The sequence below is a fragment of the Ambystoma mexicanum genome, chromosome 5q (assembly GCF_040938575.1).
Source record: "Ambystoma mexicanum isolate Mex_15411 chromosome 5q, UKY_AmexF1_1, whole genome shotgun sequence".
In the NCBI taxonomy this organism is placed as follows: domain Eukaryota; kingdom Metazoa; phylum Chordata; class Amphibia; order Caudata; family Ambystomatidae; genus Ambystoma; species Ambystoma mexicanum.
In genome coordinates this window covers 27200956-27224621 of record NC_090933.1, presented here as the reverse complement: position 1 = coordinate 27224621, position 23666 = coordinate 27200956, and the positions used below count along the sequence as shown (strand labels likewise).

Sequence of the window (23666 nt, the reverse complement as noted above, 5' to 3'; positions counted from 1 at the left end):
CATGTGGCAGGTGCCGTTTAAACTAACATGGTTGACACTCTGTTTTAATTTTATGGGTCGGCTAGTCTGGGTCCAGAGGACCTTGTTTACGCAATCTATTAAGGGTGACAACCTCCTCAGGAGGTCATTCCCCAGTAAACAAGGGGTGCCCTCTGGAGTCACAACTATGACCGGGTGTTTCAACTTGTGTCGCCCAATTTTAATGTCCAAGTCTGCAGTCCCCTCAACGGGAATTTCCTTCCCGTCAAAGTTCTGGAGTTGTCCAGGAAGTGAGGTGAGAGGAATTTGGTAATTCTCTCCCCTTCCTGCATTCAGTTCGTCAAAGGCCCTTCTGGGCAGAAGGGTAGCTTGAGATCCAGTGTCCACCAGTGCCAAAATTGTCCCCTGCCCCTGTACTTGTACCGGGGCATAGTATCTTCCCTCCTTCTCCTCAAGGGGGCACAGATAATGCACATTTTTGGACAACTGGTGGGCTAACTTTCTGGTTTTGGACATCGCTAGCGAAGAGATTTGGGCAGAATTCTGTGGAGAGCCTTGGGAATCTGAAAGAAAAAGTTGGCAACTGGAGATCAGAGCCATTGTGGGTTCCCCTGGCTCTGGTTCTGGGCCGCCCCCCCCTTTTTGGAGGCAGTCACCAGGATGGGTTTGAACCAGGGGATTTTCTTGCTGTTGGTTCTGGGATGAGATGGTGAGCGGCGGTAGCTCAGTCTCCACATCTCCCCAGTCTGGATTTGCATCCCTAGGGACCCATTTTTCTTTGGGAGGAGTTCCCCCCTCTCTGAAGGAGAAGATCCTTTTCCCAGGATCCTCTGAGGATCCCTCTCCCTCAAATTGGACGATCTGTACCTCCTCCTCAAACTGAGTCTGTTTGGGTCTTTTGTTTCTCCTACCCCCCCTCTGCTCCTTAGGAGGCAGACTTTCAGGGGCAAGAGATTTTGTTTCCGGTTCCTGGGTTTCCAGGGGCTGTTTACAAGTGAGGAAGGAAGCTTCCTCCAAGGCTTTACACCCCCCTTCCCTTTGTGCCTCCTCCCTGGGAACCGGTGAGTTATCGGGGTGCTGCCCCCGTCATTGCTCTGGAGTACCAGGTCCAGAGTTTGGGGCATTCTGTGCCGGCATGCCCATCTGGGGGTTCTGCTGTGCCCTCAGTATTTGACCCAGATCCCGTGCCATATTTTGGACCTGGCGCTCTAACTGGGAAACCCGCTCAGGCTGATACGGGGCCCTGTTTTCTCCCCTGGGCTGATCCCGGGAAGGGTAGCTATCCCTTCTTTGGTAGTACCCCTGGTTGGGAAGATTTTGGTACCCCTCCACCCTTGGCCTCCCCTCTCCCGGATTAGGTTGTCTGGGCTCAGGGAATTGGGGAAAGAAGGATGGAGGATTTTGGGGCTGGAAATTGGGTGGATACCTGGGGAAAAAGTTCTGCCCAGGATTTGGAGAATTTCTGCCCTCCTGTGGGAAGTTGGGAGGGAAGTTCCCTGGGTGAGGTGCTTGGCTGGATCCCCCCCCCCTTGGGCTGGAGGAGTCCACACATAACCCAGGATGGGTCTATTTCCCTTGTAACGGGGGCTTACATAATCAGGAGAGCGAGGGACCCCATTTGTGGGGCTGGCTCCCTGTCTGTGACTGGCCCGAGGACCTTCTGGGCCTAGCATTATTAGGTGCAGGTAGGTTTTTAGGCCCCCCCATCTCCAAATCTAAAACAGGGGTGACCTTTACCTCTGCCACCTTGGCAGCAGCAGGGGTGCTGCTGGCTTTGGGGTTTTTCTGGGCATTACTTTTGCTATCTACCGGTTTCTGCACCTCATAGATCCGGGTAGCCTGTTCAATGACCCAGTCTAAAGATCTTTTCTCGTGAAAATCCCTCACGAGCTGGGTCATTATGTATTTGGGCAAGGCATGGAAAAACGTATTAACAAATTCTCTGCTGATTGTGCGCACCCTTCTGGTGGTCTGCGCAAAGGCACGCTTCAGTTCTTGCACAAATTCTTGTGGGGCCTGATCCTCCCCACATTGCAAATTGTAGGCTGCCTTGCGAGCCTCTTGAGGATTTCTGTGAACAGAAAAATGTTTCAAGATGGCCGCCTTATAGGTGGACCATCTTACATAATTTTGGTCCTCCAGCCCCGCAAAGAAACTGGAGTATTCCGGGGAGAAGATCCACTTTACATATTGAATACAGCTTTGGCTGTCCTTCAAATGGAAAGTCTCCATCATTTGCTCAAACAACTCTAAGTGCTCCCAAACAGAATACTTGGCGTTCTTGTGATAAGGCGTGATGACACTCCTGATTGCCTTTATTTGCTTCAATGGGTCCTTAAGCAAGGCCCTTTTTGCCTTATTGGCCCTTTTGGTCCGGGTAACCCTGGTCCATTCATCTTCTGACTCAGAGGCACTGCTCCCAGAGGTTCCCGTCTGTTCTTCCAGGTTTTCCCGGATTCTGCAAGCCTGGGAATGGCTGGCAGAATGTGGGGACCTGGTCTCCTGTTTCCTGTGGTGCTCAGAGGAGTCTTCAGATCCCTCCTTGCTGCCAGGATTTGATGGGTACCCCCCCACTGACCTAACTGGGCAGAGGTTTTCAGGATGCCCTTAATGGGCCTACTCTCCTGGGGTTCCCCATTAAATTGCACTGTGCTTGGGTGCCCATACCCGGATGCCCGCCCCTCCATTCCTGGGTGGTACTGGCCTATGAGCCCCATGCTTCTGGCTGGATAGTAATCTGCCATCCCTGTGGCCCTGTGCTCATGTGCGCCAGGGGACATGGGGGTGGCAGAGTCCAGGGACTGAGAGAAATAAAGGCCTCTGGTACTAGGGCTCCTGGGGTTATGCTCAGGAGTTTCTCTTTCCCAGCGAACCTCATCTCTATCCGCCCCTGCTCCCTGTTGCAATGCAAGAGCCTGCGCCTTCAGTTCCTCAGTTAAGGCCTTACTAGACTCTATCAGTCTCTCCTGCATCGCTACCTGTTGTTGGAGCCTATCATTGTGTTGACAGAGGGCCTCATTTTCCCTCTGTGCTTCCTGGTTGGTCCTGGAGAACTCGGCCAGTCTTTGCTGCAGGAGGTTTACCTCCTGAGTCCCATCCCTACTGGCCTGCTCCTTTCTTGCCAGAGCCTCTTCCACCCTTCTGGTGTGCTCTACCAAGTTCTGGTTTTCTTTTTGGAGGTCACCCAGCCCCTGGAGGGCCAGGTGATTTTCTTCAATTTCCTTTTTTAAGTGGCAGACTTCCTGGCCTAAAGTGTCTCTTTCCTGACTGAGAGCCTGCATCTGTGCTGCCAGGTCGTCCCTTTGCCTTTGGAAGGCACCAGCTTTCTGGCGCTCCTGGTCAAACTCTGCCTGGGTATCCAGGTCTTTCAAAATCAGTTTATTGCTCTCTGCCTTCTCCCTATCTAGGTGGCTTTGCAGGGTGACTACCTGCTCAGCACATGCCCTATTGAAGTCTAACTGTTGCTCCAGCTTTTTCTGGCTCTGCAGTAGGGAGTCCAAACCTTCTTGGTACTCCTTCTGCAAGGCCAGAAATCTGGTATCCTGGTCAGACTTTTCCTGTTGCAGGATGTCCATATCCCTCTTTATTTTAATGATGTGCTGTCTACTATCATTTTCTGACTCCTGGCTCCTCTGCAGCCTCTGCTCAGAAGAGTCCAGATCAGATTGGGCCTTCTGTAATGCCAGCAGTTGCCTACTCGCCAAATCTTGGCCTTCAGCACATTTGTCCTGCATGGCTCCCATATGTAAATATAAATATGCCGCTACCCTGGCAATCTTGTTGTGCTCATCCTTGGCCTTAGAGGATATATATAGTTCACTCAGGGCCAAATGTAAGGGACCCTGATCTCTCCATATATCTGACCCTGTATCCGTGACCTGTTGCGTGATGGCCTGCAACCAGACAGTCTGGTCCTGGTGAGTCCACTCACCTCTCACAAATAACTTATGTAAGAAGTGCTCTCTGGCTATTTTCATGTCTACTAAGGTCGTCATTCTAGAGATTGGTCTCTGTCCTGACTTACAGAAATTAGTATTTTATTTTTGCAAAACAGACCTTTTTCTTAGAGCGTTCCTTTGAGGAGTGCTTTCCAGCGTAACACAGCGTGTGATCCGACCGGATATGTGTATCTGGTCAGCTGGCACGCTGTATTAATCTGCACAAGTGATAGATCTAATCCAAACGTCCGGCACGAGCCCCCAATTTGTAAGAGGATTCAATTCAACACTACAGCTAAGTCAATGCCTAGTCTGGGATACTGAATGGAAACCCTTATTGATATATCTTTATGTCCAGTTCATGCGTTCTGGATGACTACCCCTATATAACACCCCTCCCTGGGAATCCCCCTGACCCCACTGAGCCAAGAAGTAGTTCTGTTTTGCAAGTTAAAAGGTTTATTTGATAATTTAAACAATAGATATATATATCACACTTTATAATAAATTAATAATTGGATATCACACTTAACCTGGGCAGTAATCAATAATGGATGGTCTGGCACTAGCACACTTCTTTATAATCAATGATGAGTGGTTATAGGATGGATAAGATAGCAACAATACTTTATGGTTTCAAATGGATGCAAGGTGGAATGAAAATGCAGTACAGAAAATACTCAATATGCTTTCAACAAAACAATGTAATCACTTTTCTCTGGCGATTCCCTCCCCCCTTAATGCAATGCAAGGAAATGGAAGGAAAGAACACAGTTCTCAGAAATGCAATCAACTGTAATTCAGTTCACCCCAGCAAGCTTACACTACAGAAGTTGGAAACACAGGCCCAAAATGCTTTTATATGTGGTGGCAATGAAGTGAAAAATATGCTAAAATGCTTTTAATTCCCTCTAGGAGGTTCAGGGTGAGTGGTATCAAGTTAATATCAGCCCAGGCTCACTTTAGCAAGGATCTAGGAGTAACTAGCAGGTTAAACGAATTTTTGGCAACTGAAAGCAAGAAAACTGCTGTTTTCACACGTTGAGAAATTTGCAAATCGCGGCAGATTTTTCCGAGGGCGCCGGGCGCGATTACAGAGGAACTACAAGGACTATCAATATCATTTTGGGGTCCTAGGACAGCCTAGGATCTCAGCTTCCAGATGAAAGTTACTGCAAGTCTCTAGCACAAACGGTCACGGAGATATGAGCGATTAAATAAAGGTCGTTTTTCAGATTTGAAATTTTAAAGTTCAAAAAGACAAGTGCAGCTTGCAACTAGAAAATGACAGGTGACAGCTTTACAAATGACAGGTGACAGTTAGGAGACAGTTCTACTTAGATTAAAATAGATTGAATTATATTATTTTAACTAAGAGATTGGTTCTGCACAGTTCTACTAGGTACTCACAATATATTTTAAAATATGCCTCGCCACGGATCTGGTCAGGTTTTGGACTGGACTCCGGTCTGGTCTGGGTCTCTTCACAGTGATCTGGGTCAGCTCTACTCTGCTGGTCTGGTCTGGAAATTTGATAGATTTGAAGTCTCTATGTCTGCTCTCTGAAGGTTGATGGAGGTAAAGTATGGATTTTCCGGCAGAGCTTCCAGCCGCAAATGGATTTGAAGGTCCCTATCTGTCCTGTCTGTCTGCTTTTATCTGTTTTGAAAATGGGTGTGTGTGCAGCATCACTAGGCTCTACCCCTCTCCACTTGCCATTGGCCACTTCATCCGCTTCCACTTAATTGGGGGAATGAAATGAAGTGTCATCATGATGAGGTCTGTTTATGGTACAGAGAACCCACCCCTGTCAACTTTACACACAATCTATATTTGCTCAAAAAACATATTTCATAGCTACACAGTGGTTTGAAATTACATGCACCCATCATGCATCACAGGAGGTATACCCTGTCCAAATCTGCTCTTCCTGGGAGCTTGCATTCAGAAATGGCACATATTTCACTTTTTAACTGATTTCGCAATATCGGACATTAACCCAAATTTACACACATGTGCGCAAGGAGTATGGACATTAATTGATGAAGTGTCAGATTTTTCACATGCACACATTCTGAGTAATATCCTCTTTTCCGCTAAAACCCCCCTGAACATACCACCGGCTCCTAAATGGTCTTAAAATGTGGGCAGAAAAATCACAAGAATTATGGTATCATTTAAATAATTTTCACAAGTCCGTACTATGAGTTATTCATCTTTTTAGAGTTATGTTCTGGCCCCAAAGGGGTGTGGTTTCCCCCCAGCACAAGGTTGAATTTCTGGTTTTTCCAGTTCTGCCAAGCCAGCTTGCTCTCACAGGCAGTGCTCCTCCCCTGTCCTTCCAGGAGGAAGCTCCATTTACGACATCTGCAATAAACCATTTGCCTGAGTCAGGACAGGGCTTTGTTCAGAGCTCCTGTATTCTGTGGGGGCTCCCCTTAATTCAATTATCAGATGGCATATCCTTAGTGTGGCCAGCAAAAGGCAGATAGGCCTGGGAACACAGCTGTGACTCAAGTTTCATCTCCTGTCGGGGGTAGCTGGTGGGCAGAATTCAGTTCCTTAAGCCAGGTTTCAGATAAAATGTCACTTTTTGTTCCCCAGTTTAAGTCAAGACAATTTTTCACATATGCAGCTAGAATGCTGATTCTAAGTTCAAAACTATGACATTTAAACAATTGCAGCCTATGTGACACTCAAAAATAGGTCACTCATTTCTTTTAAACATTTAGATTTTTAGTGTCTTTCAGTCCAAATTTACTTAAACTGCTGAAATCCACAGCTCAGCCAGTCTTGTTATAAACCTTCAATAACATGTCACTTCAGAATATAACTTTACATTGTATCCACCTCTCAGTAAGTCTTTCTTTGGCATGTTTTGGGTTCATTTATTCAGTTTTCTACAAAAAAGTAAAATCTGGTGTTGTTTTAAAACGCCGGCTTTTTGATAGTGGTGAGTACTGGTACTGCACCCCTTTTTGGGATTTAAGAAAATGAATTCTCCACAGTTATGGGTTTGCTTTTGGCAATCAGCATTGCCATTCCCAATGGTTTCAGACTACTGTGTGGGTAGTCCAATGGTGGTTTTAGGCAGTGTCCTTCTGTGCCCATAACATCAGCAAAAATGAGTGGCAGCCTATTCTTCATGCATTTCCCTGTGCATTTTCTGGGAAGCTCTGGCCATCATGATGTTTTCCATGTCAGTACTGCACAGTTTTGAGGTAGGGCTTGGATGCGTGGATAAAAACATCCCACAAACCAGTTCACTGGCTAAGTCTATCAGGCAAGGGCCATTGTTGTTCTGTGTTTTTTTTTTTTTTACCAGTATAGTATTTAATTGTACTGGCCATCGCATGGCATTCGGTCAGTAGATGTTTTGCTGTCTCCTATCCTTTACATATGAGGCAGAGTCGTAGTTCGATAGGGATCTTATCTTTCCTCCCTGTGACACTCATTGTTGGGAGCTGTTCCATTCTATTTTGTCTTTACAAACTTTATTTCAATATCACATAAACAAACGTCAGAAGCGAGCAATATAATGTCCAGACAAATAATGAGTAGCACAATTAAAAAGAACAGTTTTGTAGAGGATAGTAAAGAAGAAAGGGAAATCAAGGAGGATAGAAGAAAGAAAGCTAGAAGCCAGCAAAGGACAGACAATCAGAAAGTAAATGGTAAACTTATGGTGCCATCAATGTAAAATCAATGAAACATTGAATCAAATGATTACAGATATGAATTCGCACAGCAATAGCAAATAAAACAACAGAGACATCCCATTGTGTACAAAAATTTAACCGTAAACCTCCAGGAATCTATTCCAAATGTCCCAGAACTTCCCAATTTCATCCGCGTCCTTGTAAATTGCCTTCTCATAAATTGAAACAGTTAAGAGTTCATCCACCCACTCATCAATGTTGAAGGAACAGCTCGACTTCCTCAATCTCAGTATCATCCTTTTAGCCACCATGCTGGCTGGGAGTATCCAAGTTGCCTGCCCAAAAGAGATGTCATCAATTCTAGAAACGTCCCCCAGAATCAGTAAGGTGGCAGAGAGGGGAATCGTACAGCTCAGAACCAGTCCCAACCTCTCACAAATGTTCTCCCAGAATATCTTAGTCTTAGGACAGAACCATATCAGATGACTGAGGGAACCTCTAGCACCCTTACATTTCCAACAGAGTTCATTTTCCACGAGGTGCCTCTTAAACAACCTGACTGGAGTCCAATAGGTCCTAAAGAGCAGTTTTGTTTGCGATGCTCTAAGACCCCAATCCAGACTTACCAGCCGGGTATTCTCACAGCAGCACTGCCAGCAGATTTCATCGATATCTTCTCCCAGCTCCTCAGCCCAGATCACAGGCAGTTGCGAATCTTCCTTCTGTTATGTTTTCAGCAAGTGAAGAGAGGCAGCACGGCCAGACCTCCAACGCCCTTCATCCTCTTTAACTAAAACCCTACGTTATGACAATATATTCTTGGTGCTGGAAAACCCTTGTGCAGTGCTACCTCAATCAGCACCAGACCAAGCGGCCATCTACACCCCACGATCCTTAAGTGCAGCCATTGTGTGTGTTCACGGTATCCAGTGATATTAACGAAAACGAAAAAACACTGAATCACATCGAAAGCGATTCGATATTTTTTTAAGGACACTATCTAAAACTTTACCCAAATATTCTAGGACTGGAGTTTGAATATATAATTGCACCAGTGCTAAAATATGTTGCAGAGGGTGTTTAGTGCCTTTAAAACAAAGATTGAAACACGTTCGATGTTTTTCGGTGTTATCGTTTTCGCAAATATCACATAGATCTGGGTTCATGCTAGGTATAGGATTTAAATCAAAACGTACACCTCTCACCTAATGCAAAAACCAAGGGGTTCAGTGCTCTTGCACCCATACAAATGAACCGCATCAGCACAAGCAATGTTGTTGTGACTTGTGTTAACAGAATCCCAGTGACCACCTTGCATGACATACATGCACAAGACAATTGTTGTCAGTGTCTGCTAGAAAGGAGATAGTCCCAAAGTGGTTTGGAGCCAGAAGATGCCATTCAGTGGCTGCAACTCAGTAGGCAACACAAGTGTCATTTTGTTGGGACTCGAAAAGAGAGGAAACCAGTGACCAGCTTGCATGAAATGCAGATGCCTTCCTGTAACTTCCTTATGACTGTATAAGATTAAAGCTGGGTATCATGATACGCATGACGTAACCCATGTCTCAATGGCTGATATAAGCGGATTTCTGTGATATTTTCCGGGAAAAAAAACGAATTGAGAAAGGACCTAATTTTTCTGACCAAAAAACAAAAATGACTCTTTGCTTTGTTAACTTTTTCTTTTTTTATATATAATGCAGGGGGAGTCCCCACCCCCCCGTCCCCCTACCCTAATTTATACCCTTACCCCACCGCCCACCTATTATTTACAATACATATACTAAAATACCTACTATTTCTGGTCATTTCTCATTCGGTTTTTTTTGTATTAAGTTATTTGTATGGAGTCGGATATAACCATGTGATGACTGTTTTGTTTGTTTCAACATAAATTCATACTGTCCTGGGAGGATAGTTCCTTGAAAACAAGACGACACAAAGCAACACAGGTTTGATCCCCGGGTCCGTGCTTAGAAACCTCTGGGTATAACGGGTTCGTTATAAATATACAATTAAGACATATTCCGGTAACAGCGCCTCGAAGCCCCCGGCCTGTGTGATTATTGTAAAAATGCAAAATAAAAATAAATAAATAAAACACTGCATTCAGATATTCCTAATCTTTACTAAAAAGTAATATTGGGAATATTATGTAAACATTCGGAATGTGCTTTCTACGGGTTCCCAGCACAAAGGTGTGCAAACAGGAATCCCTGGTTTATTGCCCTGTTAATGGCACATCACGGAAGTCCTGGGTTGGTGACAACCTTTCTCAGCCCTGCGGTGCAGGATGGGCACCTCCTCTGCAGCTAAGGCTCATACAAATTGGAAAACAGATTGTGAAACATTGACGATTCTCTTTTGTCTAGCGCACACCGGCGCATGTCAGTGAAGTAGTTGAAACTAGGGTTTAATTCTGTGGGTCTTCTGATTGCATGCTTAGGTTTGCATACATATTGTTTGAACCAGCTTTTTACCGCAGAACAAGTAAATCTGAACATTTCCTCTTGTTATATATTTCTCTTTTATTGATATTTTGAAATAGTACAGTTATTTCTGTAAAGTGCAGCAGAGTTAAACACAACGAGTGCCATTTCTTTTATTAAAATGTTTGCATTGTGTTACATCTTGATAAGCAACGAGACTGTTGATATAGAGCTTTGCCTGTTCTTGGCTGTAGATTTCTCCTCCTTGTATTCCTTGATGGGCTCTGATGTTCCTCTCCCATTTCATTCTATGAAAGTAAAGAAGTGTTGACCTTCATGAAAGGATGGCATAGAGTCAGCTAACCACCATGTTAAAAGCACGTGTTCAAGTCATGCAAGCTGGTATTCATGTCCCAACCAAAAGTCACAATATGAGATTGGTGATTTAGAGAATGGTGTATCTCGTATGGGTATGGTGCACCCCTCCTTTGCGAGTGAAATATCCCAGGCCTATCACCAAAACTCAGAAGCCAGGTATTTTCAGAGTCTGATTAACACAAGGAATCCGGAGCTGAGAAGAAAAACGTTCCTTGCCGATTGGCCAAAATACGGGGTCTTGATGCTTTGGGTGAAAATGTCCAAATGTGATTTGTGCATCCCATGCACTGGAATACTTAATGGTAAACAATCACCCTAGAAATTCAATCCCTTTGCAATTGATGAAAGTTAAAATATTAGAAATGCATTGGTTTGCATATGAGTCCCATCATTTGCCTTTGTCTATGCGATGGCTCCTTTAAATCGTCCTTAGTTTGATATACAGGACAAGGAGTGTACCGAATAGTAGATTTAAGTATTTGGCCAAACAGCGAATAGTTGGACAAGTATTCAATCAGAGCCAAATACAGAGCTGAATAGTTGCCATTTTAATAAATAAATTTATGTAGACAAAAACAACTTTTCGTAAATAAAAAAATACTTTAAATTATGTATAACCATTTTTTCTTGCATTTCATTTCCTTGTTGTCTACAGAAGATGTTTGTCTAAACCATGAAAGGAATACATTATCAGAAAAATAACCTGTTCAATAACAGCACAGTTTGTATTTGTGTCCATGTATAGGTGTGTCTGTTGTTGGGCAGGGCTCAAGTAACTAAGATTAGTTCAAAACTATAGTATGCATGTATGGAATGACTGTGAGGGAAGACAGGGATGTGTCTACTTGTTCATTTAAATGTTCCTTTGGGCCTGCCAATCTTTAGCCTTTTGGCTCCAGTGATGCACTGATGCACAAAAACAATAATTACAGCAATGGGCAACATGCTGTCTGCTGAAGTGCTACTTACTGAATGCAAGCCTTTGGGGGGGCGAAAGCCATGCTTTCTACCTGTGGTACCGAGTGAGCGTCAGTCCTTTGAACCAAAAAAATATTTTCATGACTAGATAGTACTTTTGTTTTGTTTTTGGGTGGGGTATGTTTATGGCATTTTAAGGCATGGTAAAAGACACCAGACAAAAATATATAGAGAATGCTGATTTTTTGTATCTTTAACTGTCATGTTTATTTCACTTGTACATCCATTTGGTCCAATGTTTCTAAATTGTAAACTTGTATCTCCTTGTCTTTATTAAACCAATATCCCTCTTTTTTTTTTAACTCTCAAATGTTGCGAGGAATATTTCTGCTGCCATAGAGTGTAATCAAGCATACAAAAGCCTATAGATTAACATACCCTGTGGGGTACCTCTCTAATACACTGTTTACGGGGACAGGAAGGCTACATGCCCCCAACAATTGATAACACAATGGGACCTCCAGGAGAGATGCCTCTTGAGCACTGGCCCTTTGCAGTTTAAGGTACATTACGGAGCAAGTGCTCACTAATGCAACTTGTTGTACAGTCAGCGGGTTTTGTTTTGAACCTTTGCAGTACATATGAATGTACACATTGAAACTGCCCAGTGGTGACTGGCAAAGTGCCCATGCTGCGAGTGTCAGAGGCTTCATCAAAACTAATGCTGTCAGCTGCGTGTTGCCTTACCCTAGCCTACCTTGTTCAGGGAAAAGGACATCCTCACCACACCCAGTCTGTGCCTGCCTGACCTTTTTAGGGGGAAACGATATGAAGGGACCCTCTAACACGTGTATTTCTGTAAGCAAAATTGACAATTGAGATGGGTGCACATTAAATGGAATCCAAGAAACAGGAAAGTGAGGTTTTCCTTTATTTCGGCTGAATGGTATAGCGGAAATGTGAGGGCAGAGGTTGGAGCCAGGAAGGATGCAGAGCAGGGGCATGAGCAACCAACAGCTTTCTTGAAACACAGGTGTGTAACAATAGGTCAAGGCTGTGTTCAGAGCCATCTCATAGGCTATGGTTACTGAGGTGCAGGTGGCATGAAAGTAGGTCGAGCTGAGGCTATGCTGAAGTAAATGTGCCACCGAGGAAGCGTTTGCCCTGTGCCCAGCTCTTTTTGTGTTCCGAGGCATTCGAAGCTGTTTTCTGCTATGTTGTTAATAAAGGGTAGAGTACATTGACTTTGGTTGTTTATTGCTGTGATGTGTTGGCCATGTTCTGCTATAGAATTCAGCACACTATCAAGGCTTACTTGCTAAATTTGCTGCCTATCGCCTTCTGTACTACTGCAGTTAATGGTTCTGGTGCCAGTTTACTTTGGATGGGTGTCGCCATGCCTGAGATGTCTGCCTCATTGCATTTCTTTCTCACATTGTTTTGCAGGTTGTTTTTGTGGCCATCCTGCTGCACAGTCACCTGGAATGCGTGGAGCCCCTTCTCATTCCGATCCTATCCTTGTATATGGGGGCCCTCGTCCGGTGCACAACATTGTGCTTGGGCTACTACAAGAACATCCATGGCATCATCCCCGACCACAGCGGGCCTGAAGTGGGGGTAAGTGTTACTCCGAAGGGTTGGAGAGCAGTAACATGTAGAACTGCACTGCCACCGGGTCCACTCCGCGGTTTATTGCAATACCTATTGAAAGGCTAAGATTCCGGTTGAATCGAGAGGTTCCTGCAAAGCATTGGGGTGGAGCCGCGCAGCTCGGACTAAAGGAAGCTGTACTGGCTGAGACTTAGTGTGTGGTCAGTGATAACTGACAGGGGCAAGCAAAGGACACATTTCACCAATATCAAAGTATAATGCTTTACAGACATTAATGCCACTGCAGTGGGCCCAACTACATTAGCTTCAGGCTCCACTTCTTAGACAATCCTGGCTGTGCCTCTGGTCCAAACGTAACGGGACAGCGATGATTTCTGCGGCACCTGTTCCTTCCGAGTTGTGTCATTTATGCATGAAGTGGTGCAAGACATGGAATCCCTGCAGGTAGGGACTCTGATGGATTCCCTGCATGGCGAGGGTTTCACCCTCCATGCCCCGCTCTATCCAGGAAATCCCAATCAGAATGGCGCGGAGGCACTGGCACACACGGAATGCTCGCCTGCTTGCACGTTTTACCCCCTCCATGGTCGCGCGTGAGGCTAGTAATGTCATTTATCATAACTGAAACGCACTTCAGAATGGATTAGCCTAATGTCTAGACAGACCACCTGTTTTTTTTTTTTCTCCAAACATTTTCTAGTGAAGGACGTTCTATCTTTGCAAAATGGCCACTTCCATGGTCAGTATTGTGCTAAATGAGCATGTTTTGTTGATTTCATGTAGGGCGGGAAGTCTGCCTGTTCCGAGTAGATGCAAGTTCCCTTTCATCGAGCCATCTCCTTCAGCGGGTTATTTTTGGTACCACCTGGCCCCGTGGTCATTTCACGTCAAGCCCCTTTGCTGGTATGGAAATGTATGCTCAATCATGCAGATTTTGGAATCAGCCACATCTATGGTATCACCCATTTCCTAGCAGATTAAACACAACTTTGCATCAGTGTTTTTTTTAGCTTTATAATGGACCACTGATATACAACTGTTTTGCAAAAGTCTGATATGTAAACGGTTCTATATTATAACATCCCAGAAATAATAGCCCATATTGAAAATTTAGCAGTTTAAATGAAGAGGTAAAAATAACTAATGTTGCACTGAAAGTGATGTAAACAATAAAACAAAGACATGTAGGGGAAGAAAATAAAAATATCTATATTTATTAATTTACCCTGTTTTTTACCCAAAAAGAAAGTTCTATCAAGACATATATTTGCTATCACATTTTCCTTGTTTCTTAGTTATCTAGGACTACAGGAAAAAACGTTTTTGTGCTTCCTCAACTCAACTCAGCTCCCTTCTTTTGCACATACCTAGTTCCATCTGTGGATGTTGAAAGCAGTTGGAAACCTCACGTACCCCAAAACACCCCTCTAACACTGCTGTTGAACTCATCTCATCTTCTCTAAGAGATGATGCTCATGATAACAATTGAATTTGTATTTAGTATTTTATTTATAGAGTGCTTTCGACAACGCACTTTACAATGATTAGAAGCAACAGCAGTACAAATAACAGCAAAGAAAGTGAAAATCAGTGGGGCAGAATTAAGTGTTGGATAATGACTGAAGCAGATGGGTTTTGAGCTGGGTCCAAAAAAACATGCAGGGAAGAGGAGGAATAGGGAGAGGGCGAGGAAGAGAGTTCCGATGTTTGGGAGAAAGAAACACAAATGAGCGGAAGCAAGAGAAAGCATAGTGTGGTTTAGGGTCAGAAAGAGAGACTGAGGAGAACACTGAGCGCGTGCAGAGACGTCAAAAGAAACCGAAGAGCAGAGGTGGGCGAGGGGGCAAAACCATGGAAAGATTTGAAAACAAAGCATAGAAAATGCAAATGAAGATAGTGCTCAAATGAGAGAAGGAAAGCCGAGATACGAGAATGGGTGCCATGGAAAACGGTTTATAGTGATTAATACCGAATTTTAAAATCTCGAAAAAAAAAATCTCGAAAAAAAAAAATCGAATTTTTTTTTATGACATTTTCTTTCGAAATGGGGGGGTTTCCCCCCACCCCCCTTTTTTCTATTTTTTTTTATTTTAACCCTTTTTTTTACTTGCCTGACCCCAAAAACACATATAAATAAATAAATAATTCGATATTTTTTTTTTCGAGATTTTTGTCATTCGGTATTATTTTTTCGGCCTTTTGACTGACCACCACAGGGAAGGCCAAGAAAAAGTACAGAAGAGTAATTAAGTCAGGAAAAAACTAGTGAGTAGACAAGAAGCTTTGTGGCCTGAAAAGAGAGGAATGGTGGAGCGCGAGAAAGATTAAAGAGATGATGGCTAGCGGAACGAGCAGTAGAAGAGAAGTAAGGAGAGCAGGAGAGAGAGGGGTCATAAATGACCCCACGATTGTGAGCAAAAGGGGAGCAAAGTAGGGGGGAAATAGATACCAGAGGGCTGGGAAGAGAAAGAAGGGAAGGCGCTAAGAAAGTTAAGGATCTCAGTCTTAGTAGGATTGAGATAGAGAAAACGAGAGGCCATCCAAGTCTTAACACCAGATAGGCAAGAGGAAACAGTGCTGTGAAGAGAGGGAAGGAAGGAAGAGAAGGAGACAATGATTTGTGTGTCAGCGTACAAATGACATGAAAGATTAAAGGAGCTGATGAGTACAGAAAGCGGAATGGTATAGAGAGAGAAAAAAGAAGGGGGCCAAGGACAGAGCCTTGGGGTACCATCAAAAAGAAATGGTCGGGAAGAAGACAGCTGCCCAGCCCCAAATAGGAGCGGTTAGAGATAAGATGCAAACCACTTGAGGACAGACCCAGAAAGATCCAACAATGAAAGAGAGGAGAGAAGACAGAAGGGTGATTGACAGTATCAAAAGCTGCAGACAGATCAATGAGAATACTAATAGAAGATAGTTTGCTGTGCCTGGCAGAAAGAAGTGAATTGGAGACATACAACAGAGCATAGGTGTTTTTCTTTTTTTACTTTGATGTTTTTATTTTGACCATTATTTATTTATTTTATTGTGCATTTGTAAGGCGCTTATACAACAAGCAGTTGTGTTTCAAGCGCCCCCAGGGCAAACAGGGAGGGAACATGCGAAATAAGACTGATGAAGAGGAAATAGCCAGTCCAACTAGGCCTTGTGAGCATTCGGAACGTGCAAATGCACAGAGAGAGACATTAGATCTTAAGGTCAGACTATTTCTACTTTATTCATTTTTAGTTTAGTTTAGTTTTTTAAGTACAAGTAATTGTAAGTGCTATATTTTTGCAAAGGTACTTTTACTGTGTACACTATAAACACAACTCGCAAGAAATGTGTCCATGCAATGTTTTGATATTTTGGTGAGAGTGTGATAGAGAAGATGGCTTGATTGCCCAAATGACTGAATCAGTGCAATAGAGCACTGCGGCCACAACATCCCGTACTCTTGTCAGTGCTGCCATCTTGTTTTGGGTATAGCTTGTTCCATCTCCATGTCAGTTGATTCCTTAATGGCGTACTCTCATGATATGCAGGCTGGTTATATGTGATTTTATTGCTTACAAAACATCTAAATACATTTATAAAGGACACATTAATAACTTTAAAAAAAGACATACTTGTTACATCGCGACCATATTATCTACATGCATATGTTTATATCTATTGTTACTATAGTGTGTGACTGCCATCTTGTGTACTTTTTAAGAATTACAATCCTGGTTTTGTGCTTTTTAAATGTCTATTCACTTTTACCATATTACTTTCTGCCTACTTTTGCCTTGCTAATAACCTTTACTGGGGGCACCTCTCGGCCCCTGGATCCACTTATAATTGTCTATCCTCTTTTTTTCGTCCAACCCTTTATATTTTTTTAACTAAAGTCTATTCGTTTTTTTCCCACTTAAACCCAAACTTGCAATACTATATTATTGACAATATTTAGATATTTGTCCATCCTGGTACTGTTTTTTACCCTCTTTATATTTGTATTTCGTTATTTTTACCCCTTTATTTATTGTGTCTCTATTTTTTCCTGCAATGTAATCACTGGTTACGATGCAGGCTACGTTAGATACATTTTTTGCAACAAGCTAGTTTACTATTTATAGAATTGCTTCTCTGTAAAGCTCTTTTTTTCTGTAACATTATGTGCTGATTGACATTGCAAGACTACAGTTTTCAAGTCTGCAGTGTTTTTGTTCCACTGCTCATTTCAAAACCCCTTTTCTCACTTTGATGCACAGGGCGATGCTACAATCAAAAAGATGTTGAGTTTTTGGTGGCCTCTGGCTTTAATTTTAGCGACGCAGCGGATTAGCCGGCCGATTGTCAACCTCTTTGTCTCCCGTGACCTGGGCGGCAGCACGGCGGCCACAGAGGTATGTATGACTGTCAGTTCATCAGTCCGCAAAACGTATGTCTTTAGGAATATTTTAAGGACATATGCTCAAGAGTCTGCAAACGCAACAGCATTCTAAAAATGGCAATTCGTTCAATTCGGATGTCGCAAAAAGCCGCTACAGATGGGAACAAACCTGCCATCAAAATTTTGAATACAGATGTTGGCTAGATGGTTCACAATATTTACAATTATTTTATTTTTTTAATTCTGGATATTTTTTCAGCACAAACCTAGATCCGGGGTTCAGTGTGACACTTTGCATTAGTAGGGATTACATGCATATGTTAGATGGTAACAGGCGTGAAAAATGCCTACAGAATATCATGCATTACCGGTATGCTAGGGTAACAGGAAATACTTAGGATTTTCAGTTAGTGTGGAACATTTAACAGTGCTGTAATAGGGTTGGGGAATCTGTAGGGGTGATAGACAGGAGGGATATTGGGCAGGGCTGCTTTTGGGGGAGTAATATTACTGGGGTGAAGAAGGTGGTCTTCGAAGAGCAGGCTCTTGCTCTCTTTTCTGAATTGTGTGACGGTTCAGGGAGAGCATCAGACTGTCAATGCTTTCTTCCCTATATGGAGTGTTTGCACTACCTAAGAAAAATAGTAGCTCAGTTACATTATGACCACCTATAAACCTACCGATTTGAGCAGGTCAAGGCGGTCAGTAGCAGGTGTGACTACTGCTCTGCGGCAGTGCCTGATACTTATACACACCTTGGAAGCACCCTACCTCCGCTATGAACTCTGACAAGAAAAAGAAGCCTTTACAAAGCCGGTGCCACCTCATATGTCCAGCTTCAGCCTTGTATATCCCATTGCTTACATCATATACCAGACCTAAAACCCCCAGATACAGCCATAATATTCCAGGTAGAACCACATATGGACACCTACACCCACATATTCCTGTGATCAGACCTAAATTTAGGCAACTGCACATTGATGCCACATAAAGTGCTACTACAGGGTCTTTAAGTAGCAGTATCTGTGGATTTACGTTTAAATCTATTCAGTGTTATAGAATCCAGCTGCTGCAATGGTGCTGCAGGTTTATTAAAAGAGCTCTGTCTAGAAACAGCTCAATTTACTGGATATGATATGATAGTTTGATATGATAGTTTATTTATATAGCACCTATACACAATGTGTTTCAAAGCGCTTCAAGGCAAGGGAGGGAACAAGGGAAAATACGATGACATTCTTACAGGCCATAAACAGTAAGGATGTGAAGTTAACTATCGTACTCGGCCTGATGACATTTCAGATAGTGCAAGAGCTAAGACATAGATAAGGAAGGGAGGGGGAGAGTGGGTAGGAAATGGAAACAGACAGGCGACTACTGTACTGTGAGGGAGAGGGGTGCAGAAAGGGAGGGGAGGAACAAAACAAGCGACTATTGTAATAGTCCTGACGACATTTCAGATAGTGCTGGGGGCGGGGGTAGACAGACGAGGTTGCTATCATACTAGGTCCCTCGACAATTCTGATAGAGTAAGTGCATAGAAGAAAGTAGGGGGAGGAAGGGAGGAGATAGGAAAAGGGAGAAAGGAGAGGAGAAGAGAGCAGAGAGTAAGCAGTCAAAAAGAGTGGAGAAGCAAGCGGGAGAGTGAATATAATTGCAGAAGTCCATAGTAACACATAATGTTGCAAGCCAGGATACATGATTAAGATGGGAACAGCATGATTCAGGGCCACCATGAGTACAAGTTGCAAACGAAGTCCAGCATGAGAGTTGCGAAAGGGTGACGCACCGTGAATCCATGAAGTCCATAAAAGTCAAATCCAGCATTGGCCACAAGACAGTGATGGTGAAACCAGAATGCATCAGGACAGGCTCCTGCAGAAGTAGGCTGGAGGGGGAAGGTGGGGGGGGAGGCGGCAGAGGAGGAGCAGGGTAGAAGAATCAAGCAAAGCAGGCAACACCTGTGTGCGAGAAGGGTGGGGGGGCACAAGGTAACATCATGGGGGGACCAGAAGGAGTGGGGAGGGCCTGTGGGGACAGAGGAGGTAAACACATGTTGGTGCATGCTTACCTGCTGTCTGAGCAGGGGGTTTGGCCCTGGGTCCTCCTGGTCCGAACAAATTGTTAATTTATTGGCCATTTGTAAAAACTGACAACACACGTTATCGACGCTCATCAAGCAGAAGAAATCGCACTCAATAGTTCTTTGACTTTCACTCACAAACACAACCTAAGGGAACGCCATACTGGCTTCCAACTGTCTACCTAATATACAGCGCACAACACACAGAAACCTACAATGACTATTTTATTTATTGTTCATTTGTAATGCGTCTATACACAAGGGTTTCGAGGCGCAGAAGTCATTACACAAAAATCACAACCAAAAATAAAAATAAAACTACCTCTATCCCAGAATATGTAATCCAAAAAAAAGGGTATCCTCTTGAATCAACAATCAAAGCCAAACTCCTTGTACTATAAATCAAACCAATAGCTCGTCCGATAATTTGAAAGCACTGCAGAAATCATAAGAACACTCCCTACATTAAGTAACCCTCCGTGTCTCTCCACCTTACTCATCACACACAAATGCAAAGCAGCCACTCTCACAAGGCTATTACTAATTAAAAAAAGACCCGCCCCCAAACTTTCAACATCACAAACGTACGCCTCTGACTACAACTGACTTACTCAGCCCCTCCACAACAGACTCCCACACTGCAGGCACAAGGCTGTCCCTCTGGTCGCAAAGCCTTCACTGCAACCTACACTTCCCATCTAGAAAGCTTGCAAGCACACAGCTCAGGGTACTGGCAATCAGCAACCTTCACATGAAGCACAGACATCCTATCTTTCAAATCCACCCATTCTCTTCCAGATCCACCTGAGCGCATGGAAATCATGCAAAAGGCAGTGGTACAGGGAACAAATCCTGCAGGATGTTTAAAAAAAAACAACATATGCAGCAGTGAGTGTAGAAACGAGGAAGTGCAGGCATAGAGCGGGAATAGCTAGATGGAAGGATTACAACTAGAAAGGGGAACCGGGTCACTAGGCAAGGGAAAATATGTTCCAAAAAATAATTTGCCGGGGATTAGGGATGGGAGCATTACATGTTGACATATCCTCCATTGCAAATCTGTGACCTTTAAGGGGTTGAGTTTCTTGACAGTAGGAACACAGAGAATTTCAGAGTTTTTGAAGGCTAGTATCTCCTGAATTAAGCTTGAATATAGGATGGACCTCAAATTACAAGAATCTTTCAGCAAATGCCAGAATACACGCTCTTTTACTCACTACAAGGACTGCATTTCCCAGAATGCACTCTGCCTCACTCATAGGTGCCCTCCTGGGAATACATGCCCACAGTGTATCTTTATAATTTTGTGCAGTATTCCCAGGATACATAATCCATAATCAATGCTTCCTGTTTTCCGTTTTTTACTGATTTTTAAACATAAATAGAAATCATCTTTTTCCTTTCAGTATTTATTTGCAAAAATGGATACAAACTGAAAATGTTGTCAAACTTACATAGAAGGTCTTTCCAGGCGCCACAAGACAAGAGAGGGGGGGGGGCATGGGAAATCATAGGAATACAACAACAAAGAAAGGAAACGGTTATATTGGCCTTGTGACAATCCTACCATGCAAGTGCACGACAAGGTGATAAGTGCAAGATGGTGGGGGGTTAGGGGGAGAAGTGCAGGTGGGGGCAGGCAAGTGCTGGTGAGTCGAAAGCGACAAGTTCCAGGGGAAAGAGGGGGGAGGAATAGTGCTGTGGATAGGGAGGATTGAGTTGGGGTAGTCCGGGAAAGGGAGCCGGGGGCAAGTTCTAGCAAAGGATGCTGGGAGGGACTGGTGGGGGGTGGTCTGATCCCTGTATGCCTCTGAAGGGACCAAGGCCCCAGTGGCAGGTGAAGAGTATTAGCACGGGAGGGGGAGAGGGAAGGAAGAGGAGATAATGAAGGTCTTGAGAAGTTTCCGGAACTTAAGAAGATCTGGCTCAAGTCTGAGGGGGGAGGGGGGCTATTCCAGAGGGAGGCACCAGACGAGGAAAGGGATCTACCACCCACTCTCTGCTTGGAGAAACGTTTGACCTGAAGAGTGTTGGAGCCAGAAGACCAAAGGATTCTGGCTGGGAGGTATTTTGGGATAGAAAGCTGGATGTAGAGAGGTCCCAGGCCCCAGACAGCCTTGTGGGTAATGCAAAGGGTTTTGAATTTGATCCTTGTAGTCACCGGGTGCCATTGGAGAGAATTTAGGGCTGGGGAGGTGCTGTCCCTGGGCTTGAGGCCAAGGATAAATCTTGCAGTTCTATTCTGGATTAGTCGGGGGGGGTTGGGCGAAGGGAGGAAAGAGGAAGGTTGAGGAAGAGACTATTGCAGTAGTCAAGCCTAGAGAGAACCAGGGCTCTGGAGGCATTGAGCTTCTGCGAGAAGATGAGAAAAGGTAGCAATGCCCCTGAGGAGATGAAGCTGAAAATTGGACTTCTTGGCAAGGTCCGTGATGTGTGGAGAGAAGGAGAGAGAGGAGTCAAAGATGATCCCAAGTTTTTTTGCCTCGCAAGTGAGTGAGAGGAGGGGACCCAAGGAGTCTGGCCAGAGAGTGATGGGGAAACTAGGAGCAGGCATCACAATTAGAAGGATCTCAGTCTTGCTGGGGTTGAGGCCGAGATCATTGGCAGAGCACCATGCTTGAATAGCAGTCAGGTATAAGGGAGGAAGAGGAGGAGGAGGAGGAGGAGGAAGAGGAAGAAGGGGAAGGCAGCCGGAAAAAGATCTTTGTGCCGTCTGCGTAACACTGGAAATGAGGGAAATAGGTGGAGATCAGGTGGGCCAGAGGGGCCAGGAAGATGTTGAAGCGCCATGGCAATAAGATAGATTCCTGAGGGATGACACAGGTAGAGAGTGAGGTGGAGGAGAAAAAAGCACCATTTGCACTTGGGAGGGTCTGTTAGAGAGGAAAAAGGTAAGCCATGCCAGTGCCCTGTCTGTGATGCCTAGGGTATCACAGAGATGGTTTATGAGGAGGGGGTGGTTGACACGATCAAAAGCAGAGGAAAGATTGAGGAGAATTAGAACAGAAGGAGCGTTAGAGTCCAGATTAGAGAGTAGGTCGTCTCGGGTTTTCAGGATTGCAGTTTCAGTGCCTGAAGTGACAAATTTAAGTGTAGCGGCTCAGTTGGGGGGTGACCAGCTTCTCCATGAGTATGCCCAAGAAACGGGTGATGGAGGTAGGTCAATAGTTAGCCGGGCAGGAGGGGGTCAACAGATGACTTTTTATGAGAGGGTGCACAAGAGAGTGCTTGAGGGGTCGAGGGAAACAGCCTGTGGCAAATGAATGGTTGCAGTGGTCAGCCAAGGCAGGGGCGAAAGTATCAATGTTGTCTTTGATGGTTCTGGAGGAGCAGGGAAGCACCTGTTTAGAGGAGACTTTCATAGAGCAGACAACTCTAGAGATCTCATCTGGTGCAATGGGAGAGAGGGAGGAGAGTATGAGGGCCAGAGGGGGTCAGAAGAGGTGAAAGAAGGAGGGAGGTGGGGGGAGCAGATGACAGAGAGGACAGGATGTTGAGAGTTTTGGAGGAAAAGTGGGAGGCCAGTGCAGATCAAAAGGCCTGGGCGGGAGGAGAAGAGGAGGAGACTGCGGTGGGATTGGCAAGTTCCTTGCAGATTTTGAGGAGTTCAACCGTGTTATTTGGAACTCCAGAGATGCAAGCTTGGACATGAGCTCTTTTCTTGAAGCAGATGGAAAGACAGTATTGCCTTTGGAGTAGACAGCAGGCCAGTTTGTCAGGGGATGAGCTAGAGGTGTGCCACTTCCTCTTTGCTGCTTTGCACGTATGTTTCACAGCAGCTAAGTCAGAGTGATACCAAGAGTTGCATTTGGAGGTAGGCTTCATGCAGATCCTCATGAAAGGGTGTTAGTGATAGAGAGATGGGGGTTAGTCAGAAGGAGAGTCCAAAGAGAGGGGCAGGGCAGGGATGAAGGAGGAAGCAAAGATGATGGAGAAGGAGACTGGCAGTGCTGGGGAAGGAGACTGGGGACAGGGGAGGTCAAGGAAGGAAGAGTGGTCAAACCAGGAGAGAGGGGTGGTGAGGGGGTTGAAAAGAGGGATGTCTGTTGAGACAAGAGCATCCAGGGTGTGCCCTGCATAGTGGGTTGGGCCAGAGGGGAGGATAGTGCGGGAGAGGGTGTTTCAGAGGTCACAGAAGAGAACGGTAGCCACATCAGGGGAGTCGAGATGGATGTTGAAGTCCACAAGGAAGATACGTTTGGGGTAGGAGGCAAGAAGAGAGGAGGAGAGGTTGCCCCATTCAGAGAGGAAGAGGGAGGAAGGACTGGGGAAGGGGGCTGTAGATATGGGTGCAAATATGCTCTA

General features: G+C 44.6%; 1 protein-coding gene across 3 annotated transcripts in view; it reads left to right on the top strand.

Annotated features, from left to right (window-relative positions):
* ANKH (ANKH inorganic pyrophosphate transport regulator) overlaps positions 1-23666 on the top strand; it is a 759848-nt gene that overhangs the window by 586101 nt on the left and 150081 nt on the right. For all 3 annotated transcript variants that reach the window (XM_069620449.1, XM_069620448.1, XM_069620450.1), the window contains 2 exons: positions 12751-12921; positions 17154-17288. In XM_069620449.1, the coding sequence (XP_069476550.1) occupies positions 12751-12921; positions 17154-17288 (306 nt within the window). The remainder of the gene's footprint in view (positions 1-12750; positions 12922-17153; positions 17289-23666) is intronic.